Source organism: Cyphomyrmex costatus, unplaced genomic scaffold (assembly GCF_001594065.2).
Source record: "Cyphomyrmex costatus isolate MS0001 unplaced genomic scaffold, Ccosl1.0 scaffold23, whole genome shotgun sequence".
Taxonomy (NCBI): domain Eukaryota; kingdom Metazoa; phylum Arthropoda; class Insecta; order Hymenoptera; family Formicidae; genus Cyphomyrmex; species Cyphomyrmex costatus.
In genome coordinates, this window is record NW_017276368.1 from 2,233,453 (window position 1) to 2,254,931 (window position 21,479).

Genomic DNA, 21,479 nt, shown 5'->3' on the forward strand with positions numbered 1-21,479 from the left:
GGATGCGCAGTAGCCTAAAAGTAGTGGGGAGCAGACGCAGCCAATCATAAATGCCCTATTTGGTATAAATCCAATATGGCTGTGTTTACTGTGCACAATGGATCATAAGTGATTGGCTGACTACACATGTCCTCCCCCCACTCTTTGCCGCCATTATGCGCAACGACTCACCTTGTATATTTCCAACCATATTTTATTCACTGTTGCAGATCACAAGTATTATTTTATCTATGACATAACCTATTCTGTCTTCCATCTTGAATAGTCTTCAAAATTATTATTTTTGCATTTATGGCCGCGCGTGAAAGTTCGAATGAGCAGTGCGTTGTTTAGTTAAAATTGTTATAAATCGAGAGATATTTTGTATATACATATATTCTTTCCAAATATTAGTCGCATATAGCCAAAAATAAAAAGTACTCAACATGAAATGCGTCATACCCGGCGGTAACGTCAAAAGTATGTTTATCATTCTTTTAATTTTTTTGTTAAAGAATCAGAATTGCTGTATTATAGCGCAAACGAAAATCGTCAATTTAACATCTGTTACATGACTAATTTAATCTTTTATAATTATTTGTACTGCATACATTATTAATTACAAAAGTGTATTAAATATTATTATACTATGAATTAAATAAAACTTCTCAAAAATTTAACGTATATCAGTAAAAAATTAAGATAAATTTCATGTAGTTTTTTTATACTAAATTTTTTAATTAGCATTTTTTACTGATGCAGTTTTAGCAAAGGCAATACACACACTGGCAAAGATTGGAGATGAGATGTATGTGAATCCTCAAGAGGAATCTATCTCTTTCCGCACAGTCAACATGGCAAAATCCGCATATTCAGACTTTACATTTCACAGAAGTTTCTTCTCCTATTATATTCTTGGAGATCTTGAAGAAGAAGAGGCACAAAAGTGTAAAATTTCCATGAGGGTAGTATCTATTTTAAATGCATATGTACATGATATTTAGTCTACAATTTACAGAGCGCAATGACAGTCTTCAGATCTGCACATACATTGGACAAGCAAGTGGAGACTTGTCACATTCATTTGGAAATGGATGCCTGTAATTTAGTGTTTATTTTAAAATATAAAAATGGTATCAACATGTCTCATCTAATATCCATTTTGGATTCTGAAAAGTTGCAAGTACAATAAAAACATTTTTCTTGTTAGAGTTAATTCTCAGATACAATTTTAATTTAGAGATTACTTAATGTGTTTAGAAACTACTCAAATACTTTATTAATTTTATTAATTATAGAATTAATTATAGAAATATTCTGAATATTTGATAAGTAATAATTTTTTAATATTATAAAAAAGAAAGCATCTGAGAATCAAATTTTTATCTGAACTTTATTGATCATATCAGATAATGAAATTTTGGATTAAATAGGCATCATATACTAAGGATGGTATGTCTAATGAATTGACATCACGAGCTAGAACATTTACAGAGGCTCTGCAAAATTTTCCACAAAATTTGATCGAAATAACGCTTCAGATAACACCACATAAATTATTATTTAGAAACTATGTAGATGATACATCACGTAAGAAATGTTCCAGTTCTAGCATGTATGAAAAATATTGTAGTAATTAATATATAACTATCAATTAATGTCAATTAATACTGCAGTCATATGTATTACAGTTATCGTAAATACTACACGTACCCAGCTGGCCTTTGGTATCGGAGAATTTGATCGTTACATGATTGGTAATGAAACAAGTGTCACGTTTTGTTTAAAAGAAGTCAAAGCCTTACTCGTGTTCAGTGAGAGCGTAGGCGTTCCAATTACTGCAAGTTTTGGAACAGCAGGAAGGTATATATCAAATTCTCAAACTATTTAATAGATTAAAATATATTAAAGTATATTAAAGTATTATTTCTATATATTAGTAATATATATGAGCATGTTTATATTTCGATAATTCTTGATTTTTCAATAACATTTTTTTTAGACCAATATTGTTTACGGTAAAAAGTCAAGCCTTTGAAGTAAATATGCTATTATCAACTCTAAGTCCAGACTGTGACAGTCAGTCAGACACATCGATTGTCAGTAGACAAATGCAATCTGTTCGAAAAAGGAATGTCTCAAGGAATACATCCAATCGTGTCAACAAAGTATCCTCGAGTCGAATAAAAAAATCTACTAAATCTACAGTTAATAATATGTCTAAGAATACGCTAGTAAAAGAGAAAATTCAGTCAGATAAAATACCCAACGAAAATACTTCTGCAACTACCATTACCGTGAATGCCAATACTTCTATAAATGATTTTCAAGAAAGAAATTCACGTCTGCTGAAACAAAATGATTGCTCTGCCGCGTTCAGTCCTGCTGGCACTTCTTCGGCTATTAGTAAGAAGATTTCAGGGGACCAACTAATAAATTCGAGGAAACTAGTAAATTCAGTATTTTCTAGCATTACAAAGAGAAAATCGACGAATGATGAAGAGAATCAGAAGGAGAAAGAAGATGCAATAGTTTGTATTGACCTAGATGAAAATGTGCCGCAGTCGCCACCGCGTAAAGTTGCTAAGAGAGCAAAAGTAGTTTTCCAGAAATGCTTTCAAAATACTTTTGATCCACGAATGTTACCTGGTCATGACACTATCTTGGTAGAAGATTCTGATGAAAATAATAGTGATTAATTATACCAGAAGGTTTGCGGGTTATCGCCGTGTCTTCTCATTCTTAATGCCAAATGGTATCAGTGCACCCCGCGCCCTGATGAAGTAAACGGCATGGTTCACGAAACGTCGGCATTAAGAATGACGAAAGACACGGCGATAACCTGTAAACCTTCTGGTATAATTGAAGATAATATCCGTGAAAACCTCAAATGCATAATAGTAATTAATATTATTTTATAAGACTTGGAAGAATTTTTATAAAGTCAAAAGGACAATTTGTGCTCCATAATAAATGATTTCATAACAGATTTTTCAGACCAAGACAGTAAATTATAATTGAAGTAAATTAATTAGTTATATATTATTTTGAATAACGGTTTTTAAATTTAAATCAGTGATCAGTCTTTTTTCACGAAAAGCGATGTATAAGATTATTCAATAATTGAAGATTAAGTTTTTATATAATTTCATATAGAGAGTTTTAAATAGAGACTTTTCAAACTAAAAACGTTCAATATTAAGTGATTCAATTATCTTTCATTACTCTTGATTAATATAGAGCTATTTTTCAAATAGTTTACGACGTTTATGTTTTAGTTACATGCAGGAATTTCATATAAAATTTGGGTAATTTGAAGTAATAAAAATATATATATGTACAAGTGAATTATGTTCGCAAAATAGATCTTGATACACTACTGTATATAAAATGTTCTAGTTGTAAAGATCTTGTTGTAAATAAAGAATCTTTATACATAAAAAATACTGACTAATATATATAAGTATGTAAGAAGTTGTTGCCTTATATTTGCTGCTTTCAAGATTTATTTAGTTTCCATGAACAATCGAAAATAAATATAATTGTGTGTGGGGGGGGGGGAAGCAAATAGAAATATTGAATTTTTATATTTATTATTGTAAATTAATAAAGGTAATTTTGTGAAACGAAACAAATTAATCTAATTTTTCAACTAATAGAAATTGGGAATTTGCACCATCAAAATTCTTTTCTTTAACAAAGATAGATCAAAATACCTGAAAATACCGCACACAGAAAATACTATTTTATACGTCAAAATAACACGTGCTCATTCTAACCTTACCCGACACTAGTGCTGTGGTGAATTTCTAACTGTTCGTAATTCAGTTTATTTTTCGCGTCGGACGCGTTTTCTCATTCTCGTAATTACAGAATTAGCAATCACGTAGGGGAATAACAAAGATGAGTAACGTAAACAGAATGAGACGAATATTGTTTAATGTAACTGCTCTGAGTAGTGTGGGTTTGGGGGGTTGGTGTTTGGGCAAGTTCTCCGAACAAAGGCGATATTCGAAAGACAATGGAACGAATGTATTGTCAGCAGTGCGACTCCGGAATATGCCGTGTTTGCCTCTATTTGGCACCGTTTCGGCGGCTACCCCCTTGACACCTACTGATAGTAATTATGACATGGGCTCCAAAGTATCTTCGACCGCTACAAGGGTGTCGCAGGTGAGTGAAAATCAAGGGTCGGATCAAGGACGGTTGACTAACCTCCTAGATTTATTTAATTATGTATATTTGTATAATAGCGTATAAATCAAGAAAATTTCGTAATTTGCAATTGATTTTTGACGAATCGATTGTTATATAATCGATGAACGGTTTTTAATAATAAATATAATGATAGTGATGTAATTTGATGGAATCACAAATAAGAAAAGAATTAAGTATCTTAATGACACATAGAAACTGCTGAATTATTTGTAGCATTATTACAAAAATTCTAATAGTCGTATTGGACCTTGGTAATATTGCGGCAGATTATGAAATTTGGTTTTCCCGGATTGGATCATGTCAGGTCGTATGAGGATTTTGTGCTCTCTTATGATAGGCGAAATAAAGTTGCTCATTGGGTGTTCGAGCATTTAACTAAGGAGAGATTGCAGTACTACAATGAAGTAGATCGCTCAAAGTGTGAGTTCAAGCCTGATGAGAGTATACATCCTTTTTTCAGGTAAAGAGAAATAACATTTTTTACTATATAATTTTTAGATTATTCTTAAGAAATCTGAAAATTTATTAATTTAATTTGGTAGTCTAAATTTAATCTATTAGATTGAGTAATTAATTTTGATAATATCAACAGATCACAGAATACAGACTACAAAGGAAGCGGCTATGATCGTGGTCACCTGGCAGCAGCTGGGAATCATAGAGTAGATCAGAAACACATGGAGCAAACCTTTTTTCTCACTAATATGGCACCACAAGTGGGAAAAGGCTTCAACAGAGATTCCTGGAACAGACTGGAGAAATATGTTCGGAAATTGACAAATGTTTACAAGGATGTTTACGTGTGCACAGGACCATTGTACCTTCCTAAGTGCGTTTGCTTGTTACTTCCACTTTGTCTTTGTGACTCTTGTCTATATTTTTATATTATTATTATTTACCTTATTAATGTTTAATTTTTCTATTATTACTACTGTTATTTTATAACACTACTATAAAATTCAAGTGCTTGTCTTACTCAAAACTTAATTTTGAAAAGTATTATGTAATAAATTTATACTACGTTACTTTTCATTTATAGAAGAGAAGCAGATGGAAAAAAATATGTGCGTTATGAAGTGATAGGCTCAAATCATGTGGCAGTGCCTACACATTTTTACAAAGTGATTGTTGGTGAAACTAGCGATGGCAAACTTGAAATGGAAGCTTTTGTGATGCCAAATACGCCGATTGACGATAATGCACCGCTTACTAATTTTCAGGTATTCCAAGAAATTCTCTCTCTCTCTCTCTCTCTCTCTCTATATATATATATATATATATATATATATAATATAATCATAAATATATATTTAAGTGCATAGTAATATAAACATAATTAAATTGTCAATACATTGCTTATTAATTAGAAGAAAGTGTTAAAACTAAACGTATTAGAATAATTATACAAATGTAAAAATAAGTGACGTATTGAATTTTTATTCAATATACCAATAACAAGAGACAATAAATTTATATTATAAGAATTTAATCAATTTTTTGAACAGGTACCACCAGACAGCATTGAACGCGCTGCCGGGCTTTTATTCTTCGACAAAATTTCGCGGACTAAATTAAGCAAAGTGAATGGCAAGAACACAGGCTAAATTTGACGACTACTTAATTCACTCCATTCCCTTTTCTTATTCAGAATGTAAACAATTTTATTTTCTGACACATTATCATATGTATATTTAAATCTAATCCATTATTTTTTAATTTATTGTACATAATTTTAGAAGTTTTATCATGATGTTTTATATTATTCATATGTACTATTTATTGTTTTAGCTGCTCTGTATTTTATTTTATCGAATAATAAAGATATTTGTTGGTGCGTCAATTCGTTTGTTTACATATGCGTTTATTGATTTTGTACATTTAAGTCGTCCGCTTGGAGTTGCTATATTTAATTGTGTAACGCAATGTATTATATGTATATTTTCGACTCGTTTATACCGAATAAAACAAATCTATCGTATTTTATTTCTCGACTTCTATGTTGAAGATTTAGATATAGATACTGTAACATATATTTACTGTAAAATAAAATTTATGCGCATAAATAATTTTACATGATAGCGTTTTGAAATAAATAGAAATGAAATAGTTATTTCAACTATACATATTCAGACAGTTTTTATATATTTTGACATTTTACATATTTTGACAAAATAACAAAATTGATTAAAAGAATGGTAATTGATACAAATTTAGCTTTGTGAATGTATAAGTATGAAATGTATATAATATATATACATATATTCGGTATATACATCTAGATTTTCTTTATTTTTCTTATTTCAGACGCTGGGAACTCAGTCTTGAACACAAATGCTTTATAAGTGAAGAATCAAACGCTTATAAAATTGCAAGATAAAATCTTATAACATATCGCCTCGTCGCTACTTTGGTCGTGGTAGTATAAGTACGTATTGATTAATACGTTCGTTATCGTTAAATATCTAATAGTCATATAAAATCCTAAATGTGATAAAGTCGTTAATAATCTTTTCATATCTTACGAACTATGTCTATGTACAAAATTAACAGGCGCGGCGATAATACGAGTTTTTCCATGTACGCAAAAGTTCTTTTTTATGCTCACACACATCGGAAATACTTAACACTATCGACGTTTCTTTATAATAAGTCAAAATACGTGTCGCTGCTTGACGATATTTAAGACTAATTCTTGCGAAAATAAGCAAATTAAAAGAGAACTTTATTGCAATTTAATTAAATAATGTAATTATATATAAAATTGTACTGAATAAATAAAAAAATGTGTTAAAAGTTAATTTAAATAAGTAATGAACAATTTAATAAAAGCAAAAAATATAAAATGACTAAAAATAAGAAATTTAAAGAAATTAATACAAATTTTTAAAACCAAATAAATAAAAAAGAAATGTTAAAATTAAATTTTAAATAGGACTGTTATTACAAATTTAATAAAAATTTAATTAGAAAAAAAATGTAATTGGCAGAATAGAGATACAAGAACCAAAAGTTTGAATTCGTAGAATAAATTTTCCTATGTACAAATTTCCCTTAATCTATCTATTTTTTTGCAAGCGTAAAAACATTATGCATTATTTTCGAGATCTAACATGTTTTTAAGTCGTACACGCTTTTTTGGAATATCGTTCTTGCACGCGCACTTTCTTTGTTTTTTCTCTCATTCATCAATATTACATACATCGTGACTTATAAATATCTCTTTAAGTAAAGTATAGATTAGGCACTAAAATGGACGGGTCTGTTTGCTCGGATTCGCCTCCTTCGAGTATTGCTTTACGTCTTAAGGACACTTCTGAGAGCTTTAAGTACACTTTATTATAATCTATATGATTTATTTTACGCGTGTTATTTACAGAATGTCTCAGAGAGAGAAATAGACTTTTCTTTATTATTATTAGATAAAATCTTTTTATTTGAGTATAATTATTTAATGCTGGAATATTATCTCCCGTGATTCTTAGAATTCTTAAATTTAGAATTTTTGAATCTTTTAAATATAGATTCCTAACTTTCAAAATCTATAGTTTGTCGAATTTTTAGAATCACTGAATTCCTAAATCTTCGAATTCTCGAATTTTAGAACATCGTTTATTGGTCCCAGTAAAAGAATTACGATCTTTTTAAAATGTAAATTATTTAAAAAACACAATGAGTATATATATATCGTCGTGCAATGAGTATATATATATATATATATATATATATATATACACACTTTCTCTAAGACACTCCATATTATACGTTACTCAGAAAGCTCGAAACAAAACGTTGACTTCAAAGTTCCAACGCAATGCCAAGTTTTCAAATCCACTTGATCGATAATTATCCTCTATTGGCAAACACGCCGTCAAAAATTGTATCGTTGTAAAAACGTTTCTATTTTATAAATCTTGGAATCATTGTCTACGCGATTCTTCACAAGTAATGAATTAAAAGGACTTTAGTGAAAATTTTTAATCGAATTTAAAAAAATCTAAAATTTATAATTTCATGATAAATTTTCTTTTTTTGTCTATTTTTTGTAACGATGAAACAGCGAGGACTAGAAGACGCGATGATCGTTTCACGTCAACGACTTGGCTGTTCATTGAGCCATCTGCATTCAGTCGAAAATCTTCGCAATGATGAATCACATTTTCGGAAGACTAGGCTATGCAAATGGCTCGATATATGGAAAGATTTACATTTTCAAATTCGCAGGTACGGAAATTTACGCACATAAGCAAAAAAGTTTATAATTTAATAAATTAATTATAAATTTAACTTTAGAAAAAGAGAGATGATACTATTTTATTCTTATTACTTTTCTTTCGCGTAATACAAAATCTGCTCTTTCGAAAAGCAGTTTCCACATATCGAAATTCACTCGCATTACCTAATTACAATTTACCTCCTTTCGGTTGCGACCCGATTAAATCAATCTCTCCTCTGGTGGAGGCTTCATTACATTATCCATCTCCACTCTTGGATTGCTGAACTCCTGAGCACTTGGACTGTATGTGCCACGTGTTGCACGTTTTTTCCTTGCCATCATGAAAAGTGCTACAAGAGATACCATGGCAATTAGGAGGAGACAGCCTACGATTGGGCCTACGATTACCACTATGTCGAGGGCTTGGCCGCTTAAATAATTATATTCCAGCTGAAAAATATAAATTATATATTTGTTACTGATATATGTATATAAGAATAATTGTATTTATATAAATAAATTTTATTTGTGTTTATATAATGTATATATACATAATCATAATTGCTTTTAATATTTAAAAGCTACATTTTGTATAGAATAATGATGATAGTATATACTGTATATTATTTCATGTATTCTTATTGAATCACTGACGAATTAGTTAATTTCATAACTTATGCATATGATCTGAATTTTCTTCAAATTTTATCTTACCTCTGTACAATTTCGTCCCGTGTAATTAGGAGTGCATCGACATATATATTCGCCATCGTCGCCACATTCGCATGTGCCACCATTGTGGCAGAAATCCTAAATAAAATATTAAGACAAAAATTATTTATATTATAGTAATTTAGAAGAAATTTTAAACACGTGCAAATAATTATTATAATTTTTTTGTTTAAATTTTTATTATTATGACTTTAAGGACTCGTAAAATTTTATTTTTTATTACATTTTTCCAAATTTCTAATAGCTTAGAAATTTGTTGGTATTTGTAAGTGTTATTTTTTAATTTTTAATTTATTAAATTTTTGTAAGTTCTTTTTCCATGTTATTTATCAATCGCGCTGTTTTATATTTTAATTTTCTCGGTAGAAGAAGATTAAAGAACTCACATCCTGGCACGGATTCTCCATACCGCAATTGTAGCCGCAATAACCGTCGTCACAGATGCACTGATAGATACCAGGCAGATTTTCGCATTTACCGTGCCCACAATCAATCTCTAAGTCCTGACACTCATCCACATCGATGGAACAATTAGTTCCGGTGTATCCAGTACCCTGGCAATCGCACACATATTTGTTTACTCCATCGTAGCACTTGCCGTCATTTTGACAGGGCCCATTGCCCTCAGAATCCACCGCACAGTCATCAATATTGGTCTCGCAGTACGTGCCAGTGTAACCGACAAGGCAGACGCATTTCGGCGCCTATTTAATGTAACAATAATTGCAGAATGATTAAGCGATGTAAAGAAATTCCCAAGAGACGAAATTATATAAGAATTACTAATTCTGAACGCAAATTAAATTCTAAGAATTTAGTCCAGAAACTCTCAAAGCATTTAGAATTTAAAAATAAAATAGACGAGAAATTTAATTATTCTTAATTTTTATAATTTATTGCTTTTCTATTGAAATTTCCAAAAAGAATCTAGTAAATCTAATTTTACAATAAAATGTTCAAATTATAGAACCTTAGACATTAAAAGATATAAAAAAACGCAGATGGAAGAGAGAGATATACCTTATATGGAATGAGGAACTCGCATCTGCCTCCGTTTTGGCACTTTGTGTGGAAACAATAGGGTGTGTCACAGATCGGGCCGTCGTAGCCGGGTGCGCAATTACAAGTGAAATTATCACCGGTCTTTGGATTCGGTTCGTCTGAGCAGGACGTGGTTGCTCCGCTTTTACAAGGTTCGTTCTTGCAGGTGATTAGCCGGAAGCTTTCACACAATTCACCAGTGAATTGATCAGGGCACTCACACCTGAACGAGCCTGGTAGATTTACGCATACACCCTCGTGTTTACACGGACTAAGCGTTACGCACTCGTTGATGTCACTATCGCATCTGTAATCAGATAGGAAAGAAACTCGATAAGAGAGATATCCCTTCTTAATTGTTACAGAATACAGTTTCATGGAATTTTTATCTTTATTCTGTTTTGACTATGATATGTGTGTGAGTGTATGCATATGTGTGTGTTGACTTATTTCTCATATGATAAGTTAATAAAGATGATTTAAAAATTTTTTATAGCAGCATTGTAATAGCATATACAAAACACATTATTTTTTGTATCAACTGATATTCATTTAATGTAATATTCTTTATACGTTTTACTATATTTTAATTTATTAATTATTATTAATTTCTTTTTTATAATTAAGTTTAACACACACACACACACACACACACACACACACACACACACACACATGTATATAGAATCAATTTGTAAAAATTGTAAAAAATTATTCGTTAAAATATATTATATCATATTATCTAATGATATCGATATTTTATTTAAAACATTTTGTATATATAATAATACAAATATTAATTCCTCCTCACGCGTATATAAAACAAACTTAAAATAATTTTAAAAAAAGAGAGAGATTACTCACAGCCATCCCTGCCATCCGTTCTTACACACGCAGGTATAATTGGCAATACCGTCGACACAAGTCGCGCCGTTTTGGCACTTGTTGTCGATGCACTCGTCGATGTTAAAAGAACAGTCGTCCTCGGCATAACCTGCCGGACATTCGCACACGTAACTATTGGCCTTATCGAAGCAATAACCCTTATTTTTGCAATCCGTGTCGAAACACAATTGACAACCAATGTTGTCGCGATGAGTGGCGTTATCGTTACCCTGCAATTTCAGGTATTCCAACGGAGTGAAGTTCGCATTCTGATAAACTTCTTCGTAAGTGAAATAGTGCAACAATATGTTGCCGATACGTACTTCGCCGAGACAACCCTTAAATGGTTCTCCTGTGTGCATGTAAAGAAAAGAATAATTTTCTGATTTCAAGAAAAAAATGTTTAAAACATTTTTTGAAGCACAACAAAGAAAGAGGAAGAATCAATTCTACAGAGATTAATAAGAGTTTTAAAATGAAAACAATAAGGATTGAATTTCTCGAATTTTGAAAGCCGAATAGATCAAGAATTAAAAGTTCGGGGTTTATGTATTTACATTTTAAACGATCGATATGAAATGATATTTAAATTAAACTAATTAAAATTCTTCATTATATCAAATTTTATACGCACCGGATGTCATACTATGTGGGGGCATGGCTGTCGTCAACCTATGCTCATAATCCACGCTATTGCCCTCAATTCCGTTTTTATTCTCAAGAGTCTCAGGTTTGGATCCAACAGTAAGGTAAGTATCCTTGTCGGATAAGATACTGGAAGAAATTCCACCGAGGGTGACTGTTCCTGTCACCAGTAGGTCATACCACAGTTGGAAACTGAAGTTGAGACTCATGTGAGGCTGTTCATCGGTAGGATTAGCGTAACCGCACTCCACGGAATTGTTGTTCAGTCTGATGAGTAATGAAGTCCAGTTCCCGTCAGGTTGGCTTTTACCAAAAGAGATATTATTTTGATTTTCTATATCGAGTCGCCAGGATACAGTGACGTTATCTTTGAAGACGGACACGGTGAAATGTTGATCACCCATGCGAGGCATTATGTGAAGCAGCGTGCCACCGGTATTGGATCGGTAGGTGATCTCGATGGTATCGAGTGGTACATCGCTAGTAGTACCTGTGACGTAACCATACGTGTATGTGAAGATAGTGGAAACACCGTCAAAGGTCGCATTGGCGATGCACTCGTAACCGTCGTCAAGGTTTTGGCAACGTGACCCCGCCGGACAGTCTTGCAACTGACAGAATTCCATCTCCTGGCAAGTTTTGCCGGTGTAACCCCGCGGGCACTGACACCAGAAGTCGTTCCATGTAATATGACATGTGCCGTTGTGATTGCATGGACTGCTCACACACACATCGTCCGACACCACGCCCTCGAGAACTTTTTCAGGATCGAAGGAGACATTGCCGAACTGAATAAGTGCAGGAATGTCCTGTGCCTATAAGAGACAAAATAAGAATTATTTCTAAAAGTATATATTGTAGAGACATTATTATTGCTAATATAAAAAAAGATTTTAATCACCTTTAGCGGGAAAAATTCCACAACCATCATTCTCGTACCGTTTGATATCTGCACATCTTGGATAATGCCTTTGAAATTAATTTGTGGCGCTTGTTGTACTTCCATTTGTCTGCTATCAATTACTTGGCGAATGTAGCGTGACGACTGTGGTAGTCCTCCCAGATAGAGAACGGTAACATTTAGGTCTCCTGTAGCACTGATGGTTTTACGGAAGTATTCAGTACCGTTGATTTTCACTTGAACGAGGGTGACATTTCTCGCCACTTGAATCAGATGGTTGTTTCCATCATTGAGTTTTACACCACCGACGGTGTAAGCTTCCGTGCCGTTAAATTGAATCCTGACACGCAATTCTCCACCCTCCAATTGCGCCGCTATGTAGGTCTTCTCTTGAGACTTCTGATCGACTTGAGAATCTGGTTCCGTGCCTAGATAGAAGATATCACCGTAGCTCTCCAGCGTGCGAATAAACATGGAAATGTCAACGACCGAGCTGACAGTACGCCTGGCCGCGTCGCTGGCCCTTACGGTCACGTAACCATTCGTGATGTTTTCGTAGCCAAAGGTGGCTGCTGTCATGTTGTACTGGCATGTGTGACCAAGGTAAGGACGCTCGCACTTGCAATAGAAGTCGCGCCAACGATCGGTACAGTGACCGCCGTTTTTACAAGGATTTGGTGAGCACTGAGCCTCGCGAGGACAGCCCGGTTCCACATCCTCCATGTACACAGTTTTTGATGTGGTACCGGAGTAAACCTAAGATAAAGTTTGGGATCATAAAATGTTGTTGTAGAAATTATTATAAAGATACTGCAATTAATTTGAAGAATTTGGCAGATGAAAGTTTGTTAATACTATGTAGATCGGCAATAAAAATTAACAAGTCAAAGCAAAATGAGCTTAAAATTTTTTGATAATTAATCAAAATAAATCAAGATTAATAATAGATCAACGTACCCATTCGCCGTTGATAACAACGTCTTCCATACAGCCGACAAAAAAAGTAAATGAAGGTAAGCGGGACAATCTCCTCAAAAAGCTCAAGGAGCTGATGTGACTCCCGCCCACAAAAGTTGTAGGGAAAGATGTATGGTTCGATGAATTGGAACCTTCATTGGGGCTGATGGGATAGATAGTTTGTTCTTCGTTGGCGGAAAGAACGAGATGCGTCGCGTTGATCGCTACAAAGGCCTTTTGCCAATTGGAATCGTTGAGTCCACTACCAACGAAGACTCCATCCCATTTGTTTAATATACTAGAATGTATGTTGAGTTTGCCATTTACCAACTGAAGAATATAAATGGTCACACCTCTACCGATCGCTAGCAGACCATTCGGTAAGGTAGTCCTGAAGCGAAATTGAATATCGTAGCCCTCGTCGCGCGTGGTGTTCACCAAGACATATGAACTGCCGCTTAGAGACATTGTTGTCACCTATAAATTTATCGAATAATAATACTCTTAAGATTACCTATTGTTTATCAAATTGTTTGTAGGTACAAGCGGGACACGCACCTTCTTCCTACGCCAGAAGCGCTTCGGGAAAAAGTTAACGAGTGCGATAAAGCATAATTAAGCGTGAATGATAAATACTTTTGTATTCGCAATGACTAATGATTGTTAATTATTCAAAATTATATTAAAATAGTTTAAAAAGTGCTTAATAAGAAATATAAATACTTACATAATCGCAGACTTCACCGTGGTAGCCGTTGGGACAAGTGCAGTTGAACTTGTGAATGGTTTCATCGACTAGGTAGGGCCAGCAAGTGCCTCCATTTTGACAGGCACTGCCCTGACAGCCCATTAACTTTACCGAGCAATTTTTGCCACCGTACTCCGGTTCACAAGTGCAAAAATAGTCGGCTTTACCATCGGTGCACACTCCGTGCTCGCAGGGACTGTATCTTTTGCATTCGTCAATCTCGTGCTGACAGTGATCTCCTTCGTAACCTTCGTCACACTCACAAGTGTAGCCGCCGATACGATCCATACAAGTACCTGGACCACAGGGATTGCTGTCACATTCGTTGATATTCACCTCACAATTCTTGCCGGTGACACCTTGGACGCAGAGACATTCATACCTGTCAAGATTTCAAAAATTTATTCCTTTGACATCCGAAAAAATGAAACAAGTATTCCGAAAATCATATATTTCAAGTTAATTTCTTAATACGCGCGTTTATAACGCATTTTGTGGAACGTGGAATTCTTTTGAATAAAATAACATCTCTATACAGGGTGTCCCAGAACGACCGCGAAAAATTACATGCGCAGATAAAGCGGACTTAACTAATTTAAAAAGTCATGTACCATTTTGCGATTTGAGCAATAGTATAAGCCAGCCCGCAGTTTTCCGCGCGCCCAGCGTTCTGTAGGCTTACATTTGATGGCAGTGGTAGTCGGGCGAACACGCGCGTATTTGGTAATCTTCAAAAGTTAATATCTCGTTAACTATTGCTCAAATCGTAAAATGGTACAGGACTTTTCAAATTAGTTAAGCCCGCGCGTTCTACCTGCGCATGTAATTTTTCGCAGACGTTCTGTGACACTCTCTATACGAAAAATCAATAATAAAATTAATAAAGAAATGATATCTAATTTTTAGTAAGCGTAAAAAACCAAGAGTTAGCTGAAAGATTTATTTGAAGGCTTACCCACTAGCATTGGTGTAATTAAATTCCTGGGTAAAAATCGCAGGTAAGTTCAGGGCTTCGCTCTTGTAAAGATTTTTGTTTGATCGTTCGAGACAAGTGCCATTATATTGACAAGGCGAACTCTCGCACTCATTCACATCTATTTCGCAGTTCTTACCAGTGTAGCCGGCATAGCATTGGCATTTGTAACTTTTGATGTCGTCTAAACACAGTCCACCATTTACACAGGGTCGCGGCAAACATTCGTCGATATTATTCTCACAATGCAGACCCTTAAAAATCAGAGTTAAAAAATTTCAAGTTGTAAATAAACAATTAAATTTAATAAAACTCTTACTTTTTAAATTAGATTTAAATGATGTACAAATAAATAAAAATATTAAATTAAATATAATTAGAAAAAACAATTAAAAAAATTAAATTAACTTACTTTTAAAAATTATTTTCCACAAGTTAAACATTTAATTAAATAAAAAAAATTAAATGTATAATTATAATAATAAGTAATTAGAATCATAAAATAACTGTGTATACACTTAAAAAAAGTGTACGTATAGTATAAGCGTATACGCTTAAAAAAAGATTCTATTTCATTGATAATAATTCTTTTCTTAATTTATATAAAAAAAGAGAAAATATTATTTATATTTTATAATAAAAAATTTCATTTTGTACAATTCCACGATAATAAAATAAGCTTTACCTCAAAACCAGTATCGTTGCAATCGCAAGTGTAACCATTTATACCATCAATGCACTTTCCTTGATTCATGCAGGGTGACGATTCACATTCGTCGACGTTGATCTCGCAATTAACACCGAGAAAACCCACCGGGCACACGCACGTGTACGATGCTATACCATTGACGCATTGTGCTCCGTTGTGGCACGGATTGCTGTCGCATTCATTCACGTCTACCTCGCAGGTTTTACCAGTATAACCGGGTTGGCACAGACATTGGAACATGTTGATACCATCAAGGCACGTAGCATTATTCTTGCATGGACCGCACAGACATTCGTCGATATTGATGTCACAATGATCGCCGGAAAAGCCCGGCCGACAGAAGCAGTTGTAGCTACCCTCAGTATTAATGCAGATCCCATTGTTGCACAGAGAATTACCGTGTAACTCACATTCGTTCACATCAAGATCGCAATATTGACCTGCGGATGATATTTAAAAATTCAATTTTTGCAAAAGAAAAACTGTTTAAAATATTATATTTTTCTGATAATACAAACAAGTCTCTTTTTCTGAAAAATACAAATGCATATCTTTTTATTTTAATGTAAAAAGATAAAACTATATATGGGACTAAATTAATTAAACTGCAGAGTATAATATAAAATTAAAGGAGAACACAATTTTTATCGCAATCGCGTTTGAGAAATATATTTACGTTTTTATTTATTTATTTTTTTTTTATAGAAAATTGGAAACCGAAAATTATCATAATAATAAAAACGTTACGTTCGAGGAAAACTTGGTACATTGTGTATATACAGGGGGTATCATTAACTGATTAAATCATCTATCAAGAGCAGATAGAGTAGACTGAACTGAGTCGAAAAGTTCTTTACCATTTTGCAGTTTACACAATATTTAACGAAATATTAGACCTTAAAGATAGCTGAATAAACGCGTTCGTCCGGCTTACCATTGTCGAATATCTGCCATCGTTAAGGCACGTCTCAGGCCATCCCCGCGTTTATTCGGCTATCTTTAAGGTCTAATATCTCGTTAAATATTGCGTAAACTGCAAATAATATAAAAGACTTTTCGACTCAGTTCAGTCTACTCTACCTACTCTTGATAAATGATTTAATCGGTTAATGACACCCTGATGTATGTGTGTATGCACATATGTAAAATAAAATCCTTATTTACATTATTATGAAATCGCTGTTGTGCTTCATTCATTTAAAAACTAATTCAGAGAGTTGCCTAACTTTTTAATTTCGTGAGTCATTTAATTATTTTAAATTTGATAATACTTGCCTTGAAAGCCTTCTATACATTTGCATTCAAAACCGTGATCGCCGAGATCGATGCATGTGCTGTTGTTGTTGCACGGTTTCGTCGCACAATGATCCACAATCAGTGTGCAATTGGGATCTCTGTAGCCCTCGCGGCATTTGCATTCGTAATCAGCGATACCATCAACGCAAATCTTGTCATCTGGGCACACCGCGTCTATGCAATCATCGACATTCACATCGCACACCTTCAATCACACCGTATTAAATTTAATTAAATTTGCTTTATACATTTTCGCATCAAAATTTCTTAATAAAATATAACATAAATTCTGTAAAATTTTATGAATCAAAATTACGATACCTTGCCCTCAAAGCCGTGTGGACATTCGCAAACGAATTCTCTCTTTGATCTTGGCATCAGCATACAGGTACCATTGTTTTGGCAAGGATTTACGATGCATGCATCATATTCTCGTTCGCAATTATCACCCACGAAATCTCTAGTGCAATTACAGGTGTATCCATTAACACGGTCGATACAGGTACCACCGTTCTGACATGGCTGTGATAGGCATTCGTCTACGTCGATTTGGCAATTCTTTCCTACAAAAACGTTAGTTCTCTTTCTAAGCGCGTGTTGAAAAAATCCGATACCATCAAAAATTAAAGTTAAAAATAACTAAAAATATTTGTTTTCATTTACGATATGTTACAATATTAGAAATTAAAGTTGTTGAAAAAATAAAGATGTATAAAAAAGTCAATTATAATTAAGATAATTATGGAGACTATAAAAATTATTAATAAAGGAGAGAAGATTTTGTAAGTTTGTATAAAATAAACAACTTCTCATTCACGTAAAAATGTCAATATTAGGATAATTTTATAACGTCGGAACAAGTAAATGTGTCGTTAAAATTAAACGTGATTAATTTTTACCTCTCCATTCAGGTAAGCAGGTGCAGTTGAAACCATCTTTGCTGCTCGTACAAGTGCCACCGTTGGCGCAGGGATTGCTGGCGCAGTAGTTGACAGTGCAATTAGGCGGATTACCCATAAAACCGGGATTGCAAACACACTGAGGTCCATGGGCGTCCTCCACGCAGATGCTGTTAAGCGGACAGGCTGCGTTCTCGCAGAGACCTCTCAATTCGCAATGACGACCCGTGAATCCTGGGAGGCACTCGCAGTGATAAGTGCCCACGTCGTCGACGCACTTACCGCCATTGGCACAGGGCTCGGACAAACACTCGTTTAGATTAAGCTCGCAGTTCTGACCCTCGAAGCCTGTCGGACAGTGGCAGATATAGGCGCCGTAATAATCATAACATACGCCGTTATTCAAGCACGGATTCGCCTCACATTCGTCGATGTCTACGTCGCAGTTGAGACCCTCATAGCTGAAGAGAGAAAATATCATATGTATTATAAATAGAAAAATCTTAGAATTTGTCCAGCATTATATTTTTGTGAAAATTAATGCAGTAAAATAGCAAGTTGAACAATAATGTCATAAGACATGATATATACCAATATATCATATATGTACATATATGTTATAAACTGTAATTTTGTTTAAAGTCTAATTTATTTAATTATACTTAAGAAACTCACCCGGTTCTATCACATCTGCATGTATAATTATTAATCCCGTCCATGCAGATGCCACCGTTTTTGCACGGATTCGAAGTGCATTCATTGATATTAGTTTCACAGTTCTTTCCAGTCCAACCAGCCGGACACTGGCACTTGTACTCGTTGTCTGTTAGCGCCATGCAAATGCCGTCGTTTCTACATGGATTCTGCTCGCACAATCGTACTCCCAATTGAGATTCGCAAAAGCTACCTGTAAATCCGGGCTTGCAGCTACAACTAAAGTCACCGCTCACATCTTCGTTGCAGGTGCCACCGTTGCGGCAAGGTGCGCTCTGACAGGGTGGACCTGAGAAAAAAATTCACTTTCTTATCAAAGGTATTTTGTAGACACAAAGTCGGTGAAAGTAAAATGGAGCGATATTAATCGCAATGGCATTGATTAATTGCATGCAGAAGTAAAAAATCTTTTTTAAAATAATATTTCTTATTTTTTTATAATTGTATCTATTTAACAATAAATATAATTATAAGAATTGTAATTACATTATTATAAGTCTGAAAATTATAAATAAATAATTATTGACAAACTTATTAAATACACTAAAAATATTAAAGACAAAAGAAAAAATAAAACTATTGAAAACAAATATTGGTTTCTATATACTTAGTTTAAGTGGAATGTAAATATCGACGATAAATTTATCTTTTACAAATACGATAATATTTGCATATTTATAACTAAACAGTTTTTTACAAAGCAACTTATTTTGTTAAACTTTGAGGTAATTTTCTTAGTAAATAATGTCGTTCAAAGAAAAAAAAATGGCAAAGCGATACGTATCTAAAATATATAATTGAGTGATTTTGAAGCAAATGTTTGAATGTGAGGCAAAAAGCATTTTTATAAATTTCTATAGATTGCTTTAAAGCAAAACAAATCTACATTTACTATGTACGAGAACTAGTGAGAGGAAAGACAATGCAGAATTCATACCCTATCTATCATACGCGCAGCAGTATAATTATATTAGATTTTAATCTTTTATGAGACAAAATATGTTGGTATTAAAAATCCTAATACAGTAAAAATGATATATAACAAATTTCTCCAATAAAATAAACTTAATTCTTTAATTTATAGACGTATAATTATTTTGCGGTGCGACAGTTATACAGTGTTTAAAAACATAATAATTTCATGAAATTGTATTTAAAAACTATCTTCTGGTTAACATTTTTTATTCTTATTTTAATATACTTAATTCACGCTTCAAATATAGCTTCAACACATTTTGCATATAAGTATAACATTTTTAACTTATCTACAGTATTTTTTAAATTTGATTTTGCATTATTCTCATGGAATATTTTCGTGAAACTATAGGAATAAATCTACAATAGGACGATATCTTCTCGTTACGGCGTAATTATATGACGTAACATTGCCGTTTAATGCGCGCGTCGGGTATGAATCCGCTTGCCCCACATACGCCATAAATGCCGCGTATTCAAGGTATCGACGAGGTCTACCATTGTCAATTTGACAGTTGTTGCCGGAATATCGGGCGTAACAGTGGCACTCGTAACGATCCTGTCGTGACACGCATTTACCATGCATCATGCATGGCTCGTGGTGACAGAAATCCACAGTGGCCATTGTGGCGGTGACCCCTGTGCCGAGACCGCTCGTTCCACCTGAAAATTTTTTATTTTTCACAAAACTCGCATGCAATAAGTGCACTTTACTCAGAAAAAACACGTGCAACGTTATTTTAAAAGATTTTTTCTTTCTCTCTTGTCTTCTTCTTTCCTGTTGTAATCTAGTTTTGTATAAAAATAATGTAAAAGATTTACAAAAAAAAGTATCACGATAAATCATTTCTAAAGAAAAAGAAAAAATTAGTTAATAAAAAATTCTTTCTTATTTTTCAGTTCTGATGAGACGAAAGCACATGCTGCATTTAATACTTATAAATAATCAATATATATTGTAAAATATAAAAATGAGATAAATCAAACAAAAAAGAATTATTTAGTATGATATGAAATAAAAAGAAATTAAATTAAAATTATTAAAACAATTTTTGTGTTTCTCTAATTTGTTCGCTTATCTCTAGATTTTTCACGTTGATATTGTGATATCTAATCTGCTATTATCACTCAATAATTGCTTGTCTAATTATTATCTAAGAACATATTGTTTACAATGAGCACGGTATTGATGTAGTACTATTGCAATATTATCGTCCGATGACTTAACTATAATTGCTATGGTACTTGTGTGTATATATAGCAACTACGCTAACGATCTAGCATGTCATATGTGATAATTCAACGCTTATCGGTGCAAAAAAAGTACTCTACGGTAACTCAGAGAAAAAAATTATTTTAGTAAAAAAGTTATAGATTTTCTTACATCCTTTGCTGTCCAACAAGCAGGGTCCGAAAACGGCTCCATTATTAATGCTGCCGTTGAAGAGAATCCCAGGCCCTTGCAAGATACAACCTCTGAATCCTTCGCCAACTATGAGTGAACTGTTCACGTCATAGTCAGGAAGTGTTAAGATGGCGGAATTGTAAGTTGCATTCGCAACCATCTAAAGAAAACGTTTCTTATATATATATA

The 21,479-nt window shown here is 33.4% G+C and overlaps 3 protein-coding genes across 3 annotated transcripts in view; 2 read left to right on the top strand and 1 right to left on the bottom strand.

Moving 5' to 3' along the window:
- The first annotated feature begins 255 nt into the window (after positions 1–255).
- On the top strand, positions 256–2,788 carry Rad9 (cell cycle checkpoint control protein Rad9). Its single transcript, XM_018540038.1, has 6 exons — positions 256–459; positions 742–944; positions 998–1,162; positions 1,413–1,569; positions 1,671–1,842; positions 1,982–2,788. The coding sequence occupies exons 1-6, from the start codon at positions 426–428 to the stop codon at positions 2,676–2,678; spliced, it is 1,428 nt and encodes a 475-aa protein (XP_018395540.1). The 5' UTR covers positions 256–425; the 3' UTR covers positions 2,679–2,788.
- Positions 2,789–3,825: 1,037 nt separating this feature from the next.
- EndoG (endonuclease G, mitochondrial) lies at positions 3,826–5,864 on the top strand. Its single transcript, XM_018539980.1, has 5 exons — positions 3,826–4,152; positions 4,464–4,657; positions 4,790–5,026; positions 5,237–5,417; positions 5,703–5,864. The coding sequence occupies exons 1-5, from the start codon at positions 3,883–3,885 to the stop codon at positions 5,799–5,801; spliced, it is 981 nt and encodes a 326-aa protein (XP_018395482.1). The 5' UTR covers positions 3,826–3,882; the 3' UTR covers positions 5,802–5,864.
- The window catches only part of crb (cell polarity complex component crumbs), a 33,630-nt gene continuing 17,074 nt past the window's right edge, over positions 4,924–21,479 (bottom strand). Inside the window, exons 3-21 of the mRNA XM_018539970.1 lie at positions 21,270–21,450; positions 20,384–20,548; positions 18,872–19,199; positions 18,197–18,657; positions 18,101–18,105; positions 17,619–17,936; positions 17,277–17,502; positions 15,978–16,441; positions 15,275–15,546; positions 14,299–14,701; positions 13,572–14,048; positions 12,615–13,370; positions 11,703–12,528; positions 11,048–11,420; positions 10,163–10,490; positions 9,529–9,846; positions 9,125–9,220; positions 8,609–8,860; positions 4,924–4,949 (exon numbers count right to left, since the gene is read on the bottom strand). Coding sequence (XP_018395472.1) covers positions 8,630–8,860; positions 9,125–9,220; positions 9,529–9,846; positions 10,163–10,490; positions 11,048–11,420; positions 11,703–12,528; positions 12,615–13,370; positions 13,572–14,048; positions 14,299–14,701; positions 15,275–15,546; positions 15,978–16,441; positions 17,277–17,502; positions 17,619–17,936; positions 18,101–18,105; positions 18,197–18,657; positions 18,872–19,199; positions 20,384–20,548; positions 21,270–21,450 — 6,228 coding nt within the window. The 3' untranslated portion in view covers positions 4,924–4,949; positions 8,609–8,629. The remainder of the gene's footprint in view (positions 4,950–8,608; positions 8,861–9,124; positions 9,221–9,528; positions 9,847–10,162; positions 10,491–11,047; positions 11,421–11,702; positions 12,529–12,614; positions 13,371–13,571; positions 14,049–14,298; positions 14,702–15,274; positions 15,547–15,977; positions 16,442–17,276; positions 17,503–17,618; positions 17,937–18,100; positions 18,106–18,196; positions 18,658–18,871; positions 19,200–20,383; positions 20,549–21,269; positions 21,451–21,479) is intronic.